This window comes from Budorcas taxicolor, chromosome 13 (assembly GCF_023091745.1).
Source record: "Budorcas taxicolor isolate Tak-1 chromosome 13, Takin1.1, whole genome shotgun sequence".
In the NCBI taxonomy this organism is placed as follows: Eukaryota; Metazoa; Chordata; class Mammalia; order Artiodactyla; family Bovidae; genus Budorcas; species Budorcas taxicolor.
In genome coordinates, this window is record NC_068922.1 from 55,015,106 (window position 1) to 55,031,528 (window position 16,423).

A 16,423-nucleotide genomic window follows, 5' to 3' on the forward strand; every position below is an offset into this window, starting at 1 on the left:
TGGCCTTAGCATGCTTGTCACCATTTGTGTGAGGCCAGGGAGGGGCCCTGGAGTTGGTGGACTGCGTGGGGCTGTTTTCAGGGTGGTTCTAGTGCCTCCTGCTGGTGGATCCACAGACCACACGCAGTATCCCCTCCTGTCCTTCAGCCAGCCCTGGGGAATAGGGTGCAATACCATCCCCACTTTGCAGGTGATCAAACTGGATTCTCAGGTCGGAACTGGTGAGCCATGTGGCGACTGGATCCTGGACTCCAGCAACCCTCTTCTTGGGCCCCGCTGGGACTCAGAGAGGACCCTGGGCCCAGCTCTGGACCAGTCAACGGGCAGCGTTCCTCCTCCACCTCTGCTCTCCCTATGACACGCCCACCCCAGTGGAGCCAGAGGGAGGTGGGGGTGTGGGCCACCCGCTGAAGGATGGTTGTTGATAGCTGCGGCCACCAGGAGGCGTACTGAGCAGGTGCCCCTGCTGGTCAGCCTGGCAGCTGCCCAGCAGTCCCCCTGCTCCTGCCAGGTGCAGAGCCCTCAGAGCCGGGCAGCAGTAGGGCTGCAGTGAATTCATTAAAACGTGATCTGACCATTTCCAAGTTCAGGAGAAGGGAAGAAAACTGCAAGCGGGAGTCTCTGGGGTTTTCACTCACTGCCCTGTAGCTCAGCATTTAAATTTTGCAGAACATCCATCAATAATGCAGCCTGCTGGCCTGCCCCAGAAAAGCATCAAAGATTCTTGCACCCTCCACTCTCGGCCCTCTCCACTTGGGGCTGCCAGGGCATGCAGCTTGGACCCTGCTGCCCCGCTGCTCCTCGGACTGGGCCAGCCTGTCCCTGGAGACAGTGCAGCCTAACCGCCTGCCTGTGTCTGGTTCTCATGTGCTCAGCCTGTGGGTGTCCTCAGGGCCTGAGAACACAACTGGGGACCCACTAGATGGGCCCTGGGATGAGCCACAAGGCTGATGACCTGTTCACGCAAGTGCATTGAGACTTGTCCCGAAAGGGATGGAGAGTGTGGCCACCATGGAAAATAGGCAGTGGGTCCTGGGAATTCACACAGTCACCTTTTGACCACAAGTCCATGTCTAGGCATATGTCCAAGAGGACAAGAACAGGCATCCAAGCAGGGGCTGATCTGTGATCACAGCAGCACCTGTCATGGGGAGTGGTCTGAACATCTACCGGTTGACGATGGGACTAGCAAATGTGCCTGTCCGCAGCAGAATACGATTCAGCCATGAAAAGGGGTGAAGCACTGACCCCAGCCACAGTGTGGACAGACCTTGAAAGCTAAATGCTCAGTGAGAACGGCCAGACCTGCAAAGGCTAACGTTGTAGGAAATGCTCAAAGCAGGCCGCTCCACTGGGAGGGCAGGTTAAAGGGGCCTGGCCTGGGGGGCTGAGGGTGGGGAGTCACTGCTGGCACCCAGGTATCCTTCAGGGCTAGAAAGGCCCTGAGGCAGACAGTGGTCCAGGGGGTGGGGAGGGAGCACAGTGCTGCAGAGGTGCCAAACACCGCCAACCCACCCACGTGAACACAGTGGGCTTCGCAGACCCAAATGACATTTCCAGGTGCCAACACTCCATTCCTGCCTGTGGGGTCCCCAGGCACCCACATCCCACGCTGGGCCTGCAGGCTGACCGCATGCTGAACAGCCTCACAGGGCACCCACTCCACACCCACAGCTTCACCAGGTGGCACCACCCTGACCTGGATGGGAAGATGGCCTGTACCTGGTGGGACCCCAGTCCATCTTCCTGGTGGCTCCATACTCTAGGCCCAGGTCTGCTGCTGCTTCTCTTAAAAGCCACTGTCAAGAGCAAGAATCCAGGGCTTCCCTGGTGGCTCAGTGGTAAAGAATCTACCTACCAGTGCAGGAGACACAGGTTCAAATCCTGGTGTGGGAAGATAGCACATGCCTCGGGGCAGCTAAGCCCCAGAAACAGGTATGGGCCTGAGGGCCTGGGCCACTCCTGGCATGCTCTGTGGGCGGCTGCTCTGTGGCCTTGAGGGCTCTGTCCCACATGGAGAGAATCCATCAGAGAACTCAGCACAGACCCTGGCTTTTGTTTTGCATTTCTCATCTTTCTCTAAAGGAAGTGCTGTCATCTGCTTTCCCTGGGGCTGATTTCCCACTGTGACAACATTAAGTGGAGGGAGGTGACATCTGGAAAACCCTGGAAACCATCGGAACCAGCTGGACTCAGTGTGGCCAGGAGTGTGGTATTGAGGGTCCCCGTGAAGACGAATGCACGGGCCGTGGGTCCTGGAGGGGTTGCCCTACTTGCTGCCAGACCCCCACGTCTGCAGGACCATCCTGTGACTCAGCAGACTCTTGGACGGCACGGGTGAGGCCAGTCTCGGAGGCAAGCTGGAGCCCTGAGGCCCTCCTAGGATCACTATTCTTCTTCCCTCTGTTTTTTTGGGGGTGCAATGACTTCAGGGGTGAGGACCCAATGTGAGGGGGTCAGTGGATTCAATGGGCAATTTTTTTTTTCTCTGAGACCACAGAGCCACATTCGGTGTCTTAAAAATAGTGTTTGGCAAAAATGATTCAAGGATTGCCAGTGGGATATATTGAACCCCCTTCGTGGATCCCAGCCTTGTCATGATAAAGGGACTTGTGTAACTGAATGAAGCTATGGTAACTCAATGGTGCAGGGCTACACAAGACGGATGGATCATAGTGGAGAGTTCTGACAAAACATGATCCACTGGAGGGGGAAATGGCAACCCACTCCAGTATTCTTGCCTCAAGAACCCCATGAACATATGAAAAGGCAAAAAGACACGACATTGGAAGATAAGCCCCCCAGGCTGGTAGGTGTCCAGTATGCTACCGGGGAAGAGTGAAGGGCAATTACTAATAGCTCCGGAAAGAATGAAGTGGCTGGGCCAAAGCAGAAACAATGCTCAGCTGTGGATGTGTCTGGTGGTGAAAATCACGTCCAATGCCGTAAAGAACAATATTGCATAGGAACCTGAAATGTTACGTCCATGAATCAAGGTAAATTGAGGTGGTCAAGCAGGAAATGGTAAGAGTGAAGACTGACCTCTTAGGAATCAGTGGACTAAAATAGACATGAATGGGTGAATTTAACTCAGATGACCATTATATCTACTACTGTGGGCAAGAATCCCTTGGAAGAAATAGAGTAGCCCTCATAGTCAACAATGGAGAAGGCGATGGCACCCCACTCCAGTACTCTTGCCTGGAAAATCCCATGGACGGAGGAGCCTGGAAGGCTGCAGTCCATGGGGTCACTGAGGGTCGGACACAACTGAGCGACTTCACTTTCACTTTTCACTTTGATGCATTGGAGAAGGAAATGGCAACCCACTCCAGTGTTCTTGCCTGGAGAATCCCAGGGATGAGGTAGCCTGGTGGGCTGCCGTCCATGGGGTCGCACAGAGTTGGACATGACTGAAGTGACTTAGCAGCATAGTCAACAAAAGAGTCCAAAATGCGGTATTTGGGTGCAGTCTCAAAAATGAGAGAATGATCTCTGTTCGCTTCTAAGGCAAGCCATTCATCATCACAGCAATCCAAGGCTATGCCCCAACCACTAATGCCAAAGAAGCTGAAGTTGACCAGTTCTATGAAGACCTACAAGACCTTCTAGAACTAACACCAAAAAAGATATCCTTTCATCACAGGGGACTGGAATGCAAAAGTAGGAAGTCAAGAGATACCTGGAGTAACAGGCAAGTTTGGCCTCGGAGTAAAAAATGAAGCAGGGCAAAGGTTAACAGAGTTTTGCCAAGAGAACACACTGGTCATAGCAAATACCCTTTTCCAACAAAAGAGGTGACTCTACACATGGACATCACTAAATGGTCAATACTGAAATCAGATTGATTATATTATTTGCAGGTGAAGATGGAGAACTTCTATATAGTCAGCAAAAACAAGACCTGGAGTTGACTGTGGCTCAGGATCCTGGTGGGCCACAGTCCACGGGGTCACAGAGTTGGACATGACTGCGTGACTAACACACACAGGGAAAACCACTAGGCCATTCAGATGTGACCTAAATCGAGTCCCTTATGATTATACAGTGGAGGTGATAAATAGATTCAAGGGATTAGATCTAAGATCATGGCATCCAGTTCCATCACTTCATGGCAAATAGAAGGGGAAAAAGTAGAAGCAGTGACAGATTTATTTTCTTGGGCTCCAAAATCACTGCGGATGGTGACTGCAGCCATGAAATTAAAAAACGTTTGCTCCTTGGAAGGAAAGCTATGGCCAACCTAGACAGCATATTAAAAAGCAGAGACACTCCTTTGCCGACAAAGGTCTGTGTGGTCAAAGCTATGGATTTTTCAGTAGTTATGTATAGATGTGAGCTGAACCATAAAGGAGGCTGAACACCAAAGAACTGATGCTTCGAACTGTGGTGCTGGAGAAGACTTGCGAGTCCCTCGGACAGCAAGGAGATCAACCCTGAATATTCATTGGAAGGACTGATGCTGAAGCTCCAATACTTTGGTCACCTGATGTGAAGAGCTGACTCATTGGGAAAGACCTTGATGCTGGGAAAGATCGAGGGCAGGAGGAGAAGAGGGCAACAGAGGATGAGATGGTTGGATGGCATCACTGACTTAATGAACATGAGCTTGAGCAAACTCTGGGATTAATGGACAGGGAAGCCTGGCACGCTGCAGTCCGTGGGGTCACAAAGAGTCAGACACAACTTAGTGACTAAATGACACACACCAAACTGCCTGGTCCAAGACCACCGCTGACCCCACTCCCCCTGATGCCTGCTATAGTCTTACAGGGAGCTCATTTTCCAGGAAAACAAATTTTTGGAATTTCCCATGTGGCCTGTCATGATGCTTCTTGTGAGTAAGAGGGGGATGCTGGTCTTGTCACTAAGAATGTTTTCCACTTGAGCTGAGTCCCATGAGTGAATTCGTAAAGTTAGTGGAGGTCACTATCATCATTGGCCCGGGGATAAGCCATCTTTATCACTCTGTGAAATCTCATCTGATGGCCATATAGGGTGGAGACGCTTGAAAAATATATGAACCATAATATGGTGAATTTGGCCCACCTTTGGGAGAAAGAAGTTTCAAGATGGTGAGCCACCCATGGTCAGCAGTTCAAGGATGGAGCTGGATGGGCAGATCACATAGCCCAGTGACTACCCTCCCTCCAGAGCACCACCTGCCTGGCTTATCAGGCCACAGATATTCTAATTAGGAGGGAGGCAGATGAGCAGGATTAGCGAGAGGGGCCCCTCCGATGATGGGGCTGCAAGAGACACTCAGCCGCTCCTGTGTCACCCCGGCTCTCCTGACATTTTAATCATGTAGAAATGCTCGATTTACATAGCTCTGCCTAATTAGACACAGTGGCAATTACGTTTGTGGATTTTCCTCCTTTCTAAAGACGACTTACTCTGCAAACAGGAAGCCAGTTCTGAAAGAAGTATCTGTAGTGTTTCCCCACCAAGGGGAAACCTCTGTCCACAGGAGTGGGGTTGGGGATGGTCAGCATCCTTCAAAGAGAGCGGAAAGGCCCTGCCTGTGGTCCTTTGTGCGTTTAAGCCACAGGTCGTGTTGGGAAACCACATGGGCAGGGCGTGGCAGGCTGAGTTCCCACCCAGTGTGGGTGCGCCCTTCACACATGTGCAGCCGAGGCCCTGCAAGGTCTGTTTCTAAGTGGAGACACACCAGCCACTGCCAGCCAGAGCATCCCACCCACAGCAGGCAGCTCGGGACAGAAAGCGGACAGTGTAGTGGATGGCGCCCCCAGCAACCGAGCACTGGCTGCCCCAGGGGCTTGTCTTAGTGTAGTTGTATCGGGAGTGCATGGTACACAGTAGGTGCCCAGTGAACACCACCTTGCTCCCTCCCTCTCCCCACTGCCCACGTGAATGACCATCTCCCTGGGGGAGGCTCAGAGCAAGCCCCCCAACCCTGTGTGCATTCTCTGACCCACTCCCTGTGTGGCTCCAAGCCCCAGGCCACCATCCTCGTTCCCCCAGCTCCCACTGGTCCCAGGTGCCTGTGTGGCCCCAGACAGGCTGGCTGTGGGCCCTCCCTCTGGGCCACCAAGCCTCCAGCTCACTCGTCCAGCCACACTGTGTCCTTATCCTGGCCTCACATGACCTGGGCCCTGGGGATGGAGCCTTCTCTCGGCCCCTCACCAAGTCTCTCCCTGTCTCTCCCTCACTGGAGCTGGGGACACTGGCCACCCCCTTGGGTCACGTCTTCTTGTGGGGACACTGCCCTGATGATGGGGTACAGGGGTGCTGGGAGAGAGGCGCATGCATATGACATGGGTCATTCAGGCCCACAGGAGGGGACCCCCAGCAAAGAAGAAAAGTCCACAGAGTATCTGCCCCACACGGCTCGGTAGGAACTGCAGGTTCAGTGAGAGAAGAGGAGTCTGGGGGGCTTCCCTGAGGAGGTGACATCTGGTGAGAACATGGGAAGAACCAGATGGAAGAGGCCAGTGAGCCCAGTGGCAGGAGAGGGGAGGGGTGGAGACAGAGCCTGCGTGATGGTGGTGGGGCCAGGCCGTGGGATACCAGGGCCGAGGAGCTCAGGGGCGGCGGGCCTCGGGTGCTGTCCTGCCCTTGTCCGGGTCCACCCTCCCCCTCCCTCTGTCTGCGGGGCTGCCCTTTCCTGGGCTGGGCCCTCCCAGGCTGCCCCCGCACACCTGAGGGCTCGCCCCACAGTGGGGAAAGCGGCGGGAGGAGTGGCCAGCGGCTGTCTCAGGATAATCGCAGTGCTGGTCCGTGGATGCACTAATTAGTGCAGACAGCTTGCGCTTAATTATTTCACTTGACCCGCTTAAGATGCAGCAACTACCTGTTCTGGGGGGAGCTGGGGGGAGGAGATTTGGGGGGGGCAGCCAGTGAGGTGCCTATGACTGACCCAGGAGCGGTCCCAAAGGAGAGGCCGGCCTCAGGGGTGGGACTGAGCTGATCAGAGGCCAGAGGACATGGGGCCGGGCGCCGCCCAGGCTGTTTCTTCCCACGTGGTTGGGTCTCTGAGAACTCGAAGCCAGGCTGGTCCCAGAACACCAGCTGGTCCATCACGTGCCGGGCAGCCAGCCAGGTGCTGCGGATCCCAAGGAGGGGGTATGCAGGAGGAGGTACGCACACTGAATTCTCCAAGAGGTACTCCTGCCCCCACCTGGGCCCAGAGTGGGCAGCTGCTTCAGGGTCGGTTGCCAGAGCAAACAAAAACAGAGCCTGCTCAGTTAAAAGTGAACTTCAGACAACAATGGACAGTTTGTGGTATGGGGGCTGAGCTCTGAGACCCCATGGCCCTGGGCAGCTAAGAGCCCTGCAGCCTCGCCTTTCTCATCTGGAAAGAGACGCTGCTCCAGGAGACTCCCCAGAGCAGTTTCAAGGACTAAGATGTGACGATGTGCGCAGTGCTTGGTCTGTGCTGAGGCCCCCGGGGCTCCCCACTGTCTGGAACAGGCTCTGCCACACATGAGCTCAGCACACGCTTGCACGAGTAGCAGGCATGCCCACACCTCCTCCTGCTTCTGGCTGACTACCTGTCCTCCGTCTGTCCCATTCGACACTTGCCTGGTTATTCGTAGGTAAAGGCAAACCAGGGACAGCCCGCAGGCCGCTCGCAGGGGAAAGCAGGGGCATGGTGTTCAGAGCTGCTCCGTGCCTTTGGAACCAGCAGCTTCCCCGAGCTTTCCCAGCTGGGGTCTCCCTGCTCTGCAGAAGGTCCCCTGGGTGCTGCCCTCTCTCCTTGGGACAGAGGCCCCAGAAACACCTCTTCTCTCCTCCAAGCCTGAAACTGCAGTCAGGCTCCCAGCAGGACTGCAGCGGGCTGCTCATTATCTCAAACAGGGCAGGTGATGGCTCAGCAGGCTGGGCGATCGGGGCCAAGGGCTGGTATCACCTGCTCTCGCCTCTCTGCTTCCTTCACCTGAAGTCCAGGCTCATCTAGCAATGAGCAGGGGCTCTTTAGAGGTGGTAGAGGCCCGTGAGGCTGTGCTGGGCGGGGGAGTGGATCTGTGCCCTGGGGGAGGTGGGTGGGACTCTCTGCTCTGCCGGGCTGGAGCCCAAAGTTGCCAGGATCTTGGACTCATGGTCTCCAGCACTGTGAGAGGACACACTTCCTTTGTCAGGACAGCCCTGGGACACTCATATGCACCCTTCCCGAGACCAGGACGGGGCCTCCGTGGACACCCCCGCCCCAGTCCTTTGTGGATGGCACATGATGCCATTCCCTTATAAGCCACGCCACTACCTGGCCTCATTTATCTGGCGGGGATTGTCCCCCCTCACCCGCTCGTCCCTCCTGCGAAGTCAGCCCCACACAAGCAGTCACTGCCCACTACTCTCTGGCACCCTCGGTGGTTTCCAGCACAAAGTTGGTGCTCAGTGAAGATTTTTGATTGCTCAGAACCAGTTAAACAGGTGGTGTGCAGTGTTCAGAAAAAGTGGGTCTTTAGTCCCAAAGGGGGAGGAAATATAACTGATTATATCAACCTCCAAGGCTCAGAGCAAGGCCATCTCTTCTGGGAAGCCTCCGACTTCTTCATAGTCAGCTCTACCTCATCCATTCACAACAGCTTGTGGACACAGTCCACTGCCCATACATGCAGCCCACTGCATATACACAGGGTCTACTCTATATGCATGTGCGATTCACCCCCCCCCCACACGTGATCTACTGCATATAGACACACGATCCACTGTACATAACGTGATCTCCATATTCACATGCAACCCACTATATGCGAAACCGACTACTTATACGTGTGATCCACTGTATATACACACAATCCACTTCATATCAACGTGATCCACCTCATGTCGACACATGATCCACATCATATAAACACACGATCCACATAAAACACACACGTTGGAGAAGACTCTTGAGAGTCCCTTGGACTGCAAGGAGATCCACCAGTCCATTCTAAAGGAGATCAACCCTGGGTGTTCTTTGGAAGGAATTCTGCTAAAGCTGAAACTCCAGTACTTTGGCCACCTCATGCAAAGAGGTGACTCATTTGAAAAGACTCTGATGCTGGGAGGGATTGGGGGCAGGAGGAGAAGGGGACGACAGAGGATGAGATGGCTGGATGGCATCACTGACTCGATGGACGCGAGTCTGAGTGAACTCCGGGAGATGATGATGGACAGGGAGGCCTGGCGTGCTGGGATTCATGGGGTTGCAAAGAGTCGGACACGACTGAGAGACTGAACTGAACTTCATATAAGCATGTGATCCAATCATATAAACATGATGCACTTTATATAAATGTGACCCACATCATATAAACACACGATCCACACCATAAACATGTCATCCACTGCATGAACACATGACCCCCCCTCCTCCATTCCTCTGGTGGCAGCAGCAGCAAACATCACCATTCCACGCAGGCCCGCAGTGAGCTCCCTCTGGGTCATCCTCTCCCACACAGACTGCAGTGGGGAGGTCGTGCCCCAGCCCCAGGGCGCCCACCTCACCTCTCGGTCCAGGCCAGCAGCCACTGTCACGATGTCGCCGGTCTCACTGTTGATGGTGAACATGTTCTGGGAGGGGCTCTGCGGGGTCTGGGTCACGATCCGGTAGCGCACCATCCCGTTGGCTGTGGTGGCATCATCCGCGTCGTTGGCTGTGACTGTCATCACGTAGGTGCCTGCAACAGAGATGGCAGCTCGTGTGGGACTTGCCTGCCACGCCCGCCGCTGCCCCTTGCACGCACCCCAGCAGATGTCTCCCACAGTCATATCTTCCTGGAGGCTGGATGTGGTGCGTGTCACTCTTCACCTGTGGGCTGGACTGCTGCCAGGTCCTGGGGAATGTGTCTGTCCCTCCCCTCACCCCCATAACCTCCTGCAGAACCATGGGGGTGGGGCCTTCTTCCCAGGCTCAAGTCTGCTCTGAGGTCGCTGCTCTGACTTCATCAGGAGAGGGAGCCACCCAGGGTCAGCGCAGCCCACAATTCTGTCTCAAAACCCAGCACATTCCCTCCTGAGCCACACAGCTCAAGGCTCCAGCCGGCATGGAGGGGCTCAGCACATAGTAAAGAAACAGGGCTGTGTCCTAAAGGTGCCTAATAGGCACTGGACGATGCTAAGTGAGAACAGACCCCGCAGAGGGGATGCTCTGCACACGGATGCAGAGGCAGGTGGAGTAAATTCGGGGTGTGCAAGCCCAGAGGTGGTGAGAACCTACATCCTCCCCCAGCTCAGTGCCCGTTCCCCACCAGGCGCCGGGTCGAGGTCTGCAGAGGACACCCCGGGAGAGTTCCCTGCCTCCTGAGAGCGGGGTGTGGCGTTCCTGTTGGTGTCTACCCTTCCCCACTGGGAGGCCCTGGCTAGATCAGCATACCCTCCACCCCTGGCCACAGTGATCAGGTCAGCCATGGGCTGACCAGTCAGAGCTTGGGAGCAAGGGGATATGCTTTTTGGGGTTCCTAGGAGTTCAGTGTGCCATCCCTGCCCCTGGACTTGGCTGGGTCAGCATGTGAGGTTGGAGGCTGTGGTCACTTTTTGGCAACAGAGATAGAAACTGAAGGACAGGGCCATCTCAGAGGAAACAAAGCCATGGCAGGCTCAAGTGACCACCTCTCACTGGGCAGCCCCTGGGTCAAGCTGCACCTGAAGCTCTCATCTGTATACAGAAAAAAATGAAGACTTTTCTTTATTAAGCAGTTTTAGGTTCACAGCAAGACTGAGGGGAAGGCCCCTTACGGATGCTTTGTACACCTGAACCAATATTAGAACATATTCCCCTCCTTGTCTTATGCTATTTTAGGCTTCCCTGGGGGCTCAGCTGGTAAAGAATCTGCCTGCAATGCAGGAGACCCAGGTTTGATCCCCGGGTCAGGAAAAAGGGAAGGGAAGGGAGAGGTCAGGAGAAGGGAATGGCAACCCACTCCAGTATTCCTGCCTGGAGAATCCCATGCATAGAGGAGCCTGGCGGGCTACAGTCCATGGGGTCACAAAGAGTCAGACACGACTGAACTAACACTATACTACCTTTGTTGCTTGCAACCTGGAGTTCTGACTGACATGGGCTCCAGCCCTGCACCTGCCCCTGGGGCCTGGGGCACGCTGCCTTTGTCCTCATCTGCATGTTCTTGGTTCAGCTCCTTGTTCCCAGGTTGGAACAGTGTGCTGTCGAGGGCCCACAGGGGTGAGGGAGTGTGGGCACCATCCTCCACTGGGTCCTTCTTGAAGGTGCTGGCTTATGCTGAGGCTGAACTTGGCTTGGAGCTGGGGGCCTTCAGGCCTGTTGGGATCCAGGGTGGTAATGGGCAGGGGGCTTTATTCATAAGACACATGCTAGGCATTTGCTCTGGGCTGGTGCTGCACGAGGAGCTGGGTGGACAGTGGTGTAGACACTTCCATGGTCGAGGCAGGGGTCTCTCCTGGAAGCTCCTGGAGTCTCTCACTGCACGAGGTGTGTGCCTGCAGGTCTTCTTGCATGCCTGTCCAGCCTCTCCTACCCTCCGTGCAGGGAGGGCCTGACACAGAGTCAGCTTTGCTGTCGACTAACTGAATTAAAGTTTCTCAAGGCAGATGCATTTTATGGAAACAGAAAAGAAGGCAAACAGCAAGAGGAAGGCGGAAATCTGTTTTACAGGGCTCAGGTTTTTCTATCCTCATCCTCCAACCAGAGACTAATGGGCTCAGGACCCGCCTTTTCATGACTGTAAGACAGGACATCCTTGCTGGGTGGGGCTCGACGCTGTGGGAGGAAAGGCGCTCTAGGCCTGCAGCCCCTGCTTCCCACTCATAGAATCCTCAGATTTATAGTTTTTTTTTAATCAACACGTAATCCACGCATCAGAAAATTCACCCTTTTAAAGTGCACAAGTCCGTGTGTTCTGGCATATTCAGTTGTTGTGCCATTGTCAGCAGAAAGTATATAGTTCCAGAGCATTCCGTCATCCCCCCAGAGAAATCTGTGCCCACTAAGAGTTTCCCCACATCCTCCTTCCCAGCCCCCAGAAACACGTGTCCATTTTCTGTTTCTATGGATTGGCCTCTTCTGAGCATGGCTTATCAAAGAAATCATATACCATGTGGCCTTTGCATCTGGTGTCTTTCTCTGAGGCTAATGATTTCAGGGTTCATTCCTCTTTATGGCTGAATAATATTCCAGTGTATGGGGATGCTTAGCCCTCAATTTCCTGGTGGCTCAGCTCATAAAGAATCTGTCTGCAGGGCAGGAGACCCTGGTTCATTCCCTGGGTTGGGAAGATCCCTTGGAGAAGAAAACAGCTACCCAACTCCAGTATTCTTGCCTGGAGAATTCCATGGACAGAGAGCCTGGCAGGTTATAGCCCATGGGGTCACAAAGGGTTGGACATGACTGAGTGACTTTCACTTCACTTGCCCCTCAGTTACTGAGTGAGCACTTGCTGTGTGCAGACTCCGGGCTCTGTGCTCAGTGTGTAGGGAACAACCATATAGCTGTGGTCCCACCCCTAACAGGCCAGTGAAGATGGGCAGAACGCACAGGAGACAGATCCTTGGAGCTGGGGTGAGGGCTTTGGAGGGGGTAAGAATGCTTGTGTGAACATGTAGAGTAACTAGGTGGGAGGGGACTACAGAAAGCAGGGCAGGCCTGAGAGATGAGGGCAGTGGGGTGGAGAAGCGGGGGCAGGACTCTAGGCAGGGGAGACAAAGGCCTTGGGGCAGAGAAGAGCTCTGGATGTTTGAGGAAAAGAGAGGTGGGGGCATGTGATGGGGCTGGAGGTAGGCTGGGTTCATGGCAAGGATTTTGGACTTTGTTCTAAGATCACAGGGAGATGTTTTCATCAGGAGAGTGGGTCGAATGTATGTCTTAAAGACACACAGAGGGCTTCCCTAGTGGTCCAGTGGCTAGGAATCCACCTTGCAATGCAGGGCTGGGGACATCAGTTCAATCCCTGGTCCAGGAAGATCCCACGTGATGGAGGGCAACTAAGCCTGAGAGCCACAACTACTGAGCCCACACATTCCAACTGCTGAAGCCTGTGTGCCTAGAGCCTGTGCTTGGCAACAAGAGAAGCCACCGCCTTAGAAGCCTGGGCACCACAATGATGAGTAGCCCCCGCTCGCCACAACCAGAGAAAGCTGACATGCAGCTCCAAAGACCCACCACGGTCAAAAAATTTAAAAAGTAAATAGATCAATCTTAAAAATATATATCATTAAACAAAACAAAAGACATGCAGAGAACAGGCTGCAGGCAGCTGGAAGTGTGTGTAGCGGGGTGGCGAGGGTGGCAGGGATGACATGAACTCATTGGCTGGATTTCAGAGGGAATTGGCTACAGTCAGACCAAGATGTTGCACACCCACTAGGATGTTTATTCCTTCATTCCACACATCTTTATCGGGTGTCTTCTAGGGGAAACATACAGAACTTCTGTGTTTTGAAAGCCATAGGAAGAAAGTCCATCAAACGCACCCACCTAGCTTCATGCAATGGCTATTCTCAAAGAATTGTGTGCAAACCCAGTTTTAATGAATTTAATTATCAGTAGAATTTCCCCAGAGACATTCAGTATTTAAAATAAATCCAGGAAGTTCTGTTTTTAGCAAATGGTGGACAATGTTTATTTTATTTTATTTTTTTTTGGACAATGTTTATTTTAAACCAGTCTTCCGAGGAAAATGAGAGAAGCTGGACCTCACATGCAATAAGAGCATCTCATTCAGGGCAGAGAGACACCGGAGGCACAGACTTGGAGGGGGGGCTGGCTAGAAAGGGGAGCCCAGGCCCGGGGCCATCTTTCCCTTCGAGATGTTTGCTGATTCCAAATCTGACAGCCGAAGAGCTGTATGGATCTTTCAACAGAGTGATGGGAATGGGGTGAAAATACTGAGCTTAGGGCTTGCCGTGGGTGTGTGGGGGTGAACACCTGGAAAATGCTTGAGTCTTTGGGCTAATCTGGAAGGGCAGTGCACTTCCAGGGGTGAGGGTGAATGGGAAAGAGATGGCCTCGCAGGAGCATGGCTCTAGTTAAGGTGACTTCGGTTACCAGCGTCCCCGGCAGGAGCAAAAGCACATCCTCCACAGAGACAGGTACCGTCTCACACAGCCTCAAGTCACCACGGCAACTGTTCACACACAGGGCTCTGCCCATGATGAACGAGGCACACAGGAAGACAAAACCTGTCTGAAAACAGCAAAAGAACTGACCAGGACCAGACCAGGGGAGACTCTGATAACTGAGTCATCAGAGGCAGATTAAAAACAAATCAGCCAGGAACTTCGCTGGTGGTCCAGTGGTTGAGAATCTGCCTTGGAATGCAGGGAACACAGGAGCCAAGATCCCACATGCTGCAGGGCAACTAAGCTCGTGTGCCGCAAGGACTGAGCCCGTGCTCTAAAGCCCGTGTGCCTCAATTAAGGTCCCGTGCAGCCAAATAAAAACAAAACCCAAATCTGCCAGAAAAGATAGGATGCCCCACACTAGGCCCCTACTGCCAGTCCCCCAGCCCCCACTGGGGCATGCCCAAGGCCCTCTCCACGCCTTCTAGTCTGCCTGTGATGGTGGCTGGTGACACCCCACCCCCCCACCTCCCCCCGCCGCCCCGCCACCCGGTGCTCTGAACACACAGCCTCTGCTGGTTCCCATCGGCCAGTCTTTATTTCCACATTACTGTCAGGGAAGGTGGATGTGGGCTCTGTGTGTGTTCTGTTGCACAAGTGTGTGTGCATCAACAATAGTCTCAAATAAAAGGAGAAAAATGTCCCTGACCTGTGACGCTCACACCTAGCAGTGCAAACAAGGAGCACAATTAATAAGTAATTGAGAACTTCCCTGGTGGCTCAGTGGTAAAGAGTCTGCCTGCCAATGCAGGGGACAAGGATTCTATCCCTGGCTGGGAAGATTCCACATGCTGCCAAGCAACTAAGCCCGTTGCTGAAGGCTGCTGTTCTAGAGCCCACCAGCTGCAACTACTGAGCCCGCATGCCCTAGAGCCCGTGCTCTGCAACAAGAGAATCCACCACAATGAGAAACCTGCACACCACGACGGTGAGTAGCCCCTGCTTGTTGCAACTAGAGAAAGCCCATGCAAAGTGGTGAAGATCCAGCAGAGCCAAACATAAATAAATTAAAAAAAAAATTGATGCTGAAAGTCTGACAACTGGCTGAATAAACTGGTACATTCCCACAATGGAAATCATTTAAAGCCAGAATATTTCGACACTTGAAGTGTTCATGATATACAGCAAAATTGAGAACAATCTAGTTTCTAAACTGTGTTCTTTAATATAACAATGTGTTCATGCAGAGAGGAGACCAGAGGGATCTTTGACAGACATGCTCACGGCAATCTGTGTGGCAGGCAAGATGGGAGAAGGCGTTTTTTTCTTTGTGATTTTCTCTATATCTCCCAAGTTTCCTCCAAAGATTATTACTTGATGATCAGAAGGTAAAATGTTATTTTTGAAAAGGAAAACTGATGGGACTTTTTTTCAGCCTTAATCACAATTTGGTTTCCTTCAAAACAGATTCTGAAAACCTGGCGGATCCACGGCCACTGCTCTGTGGTCAGGTGACCCAGGTGTGCCCAAGTGCTCTGAGCCCAAAGGCCAAGGGCAGGGTTGCCATGGCAACAAACCCAGATGAAATATAAGTGTTTGGGGCCCTGGAACTGATCTAGGGCTCAGGGTTATTTTTGCTTCCTTCCTAGAAGAAGGGGGGGTCAGAGGTGGAAGGAGCTCCTTTCTGAAACCTGGAGAACTGCCTGGGGGAGACGGCCTCTGCTTGTGGTCTGGGCACTCGTCCTAGCCCCCAGCGCCACCCCCAGTGGGCACTCAGAGATGGTTCCTGACTTGGGGGCCAGGCCTTGACCTGGGCAGCACCCTACCTCTGCCCCTGGCCCGTGTCCCGTGACTCACTCTCCTTACACTCGAGGGCGCCCCTTCCTAAACCCTCCAGCAAGTGTTCAGCGGCTACATCGCACCTTGGGTTGTGAGCAGGGCTGGCCCCCAGTGTCTGGGAAGGCATGACCTGGCCATCAAGTCCCCGGCTAAGCCTGACCCTTCTCCAGTGGGGCGGGTCTGGTCCATGGGCAGCCATAAGCACCCAGTAGCCCCAGTGTCATGGCACACCTGCCGAGGCAGCCTGGGCCACCCATGGGAGGGAGTGGTTTGACCGTGGTACCCAGCTGTGCGCTCTGCTGGGCCTGCTCACTGCAGCAGCCTCTGTCGTAACCTGGGAGTTAAGCCTCTCCCCACCAGCTGGGCTGTGAGATCCAGGAGGGAATCACCTTCTGTGGCTTTCTCCTTGGGTCTCCCTGCCTCCCCAGCAGAAAGGCCTGACTTTATCTTAACAAATGAAACTGAACATCTCTCTGCATTTTCATCTAAGAGGGCATGCCGTCTGCTGCCTGAGATGCTGGACATCTCTCTATTAATCAGGCCAACAGGAAAAGGGGGAGAAGACAGAGGTTGGGCTCTAGCGAGGAGTTCATGTACAAAC

General features: G+C 53.7%; 1 protein-coding gene across 1 annotated transcript in view; it reads right to left on the bottom strand.

Moving 5' to 3' along the window:
* The window catches only part of CDH4 (cadherin 4), a 474,925-nt gene that overhangs the window by 23,796 nt on the left and 434,706 nt on the right, over positions 1–16,423 (bottom strand). The window contains exon 7 of the mRNA XM_052650685.1: positions 9,457–9,629. Within this exon, the coding sequence (XP_052506645.1) occupies positions 9,457–9,629 (173 nt within the window). The remainder of the gene's footprint in view (positions 1–9,456; positions 9,630–16,423) is intronic.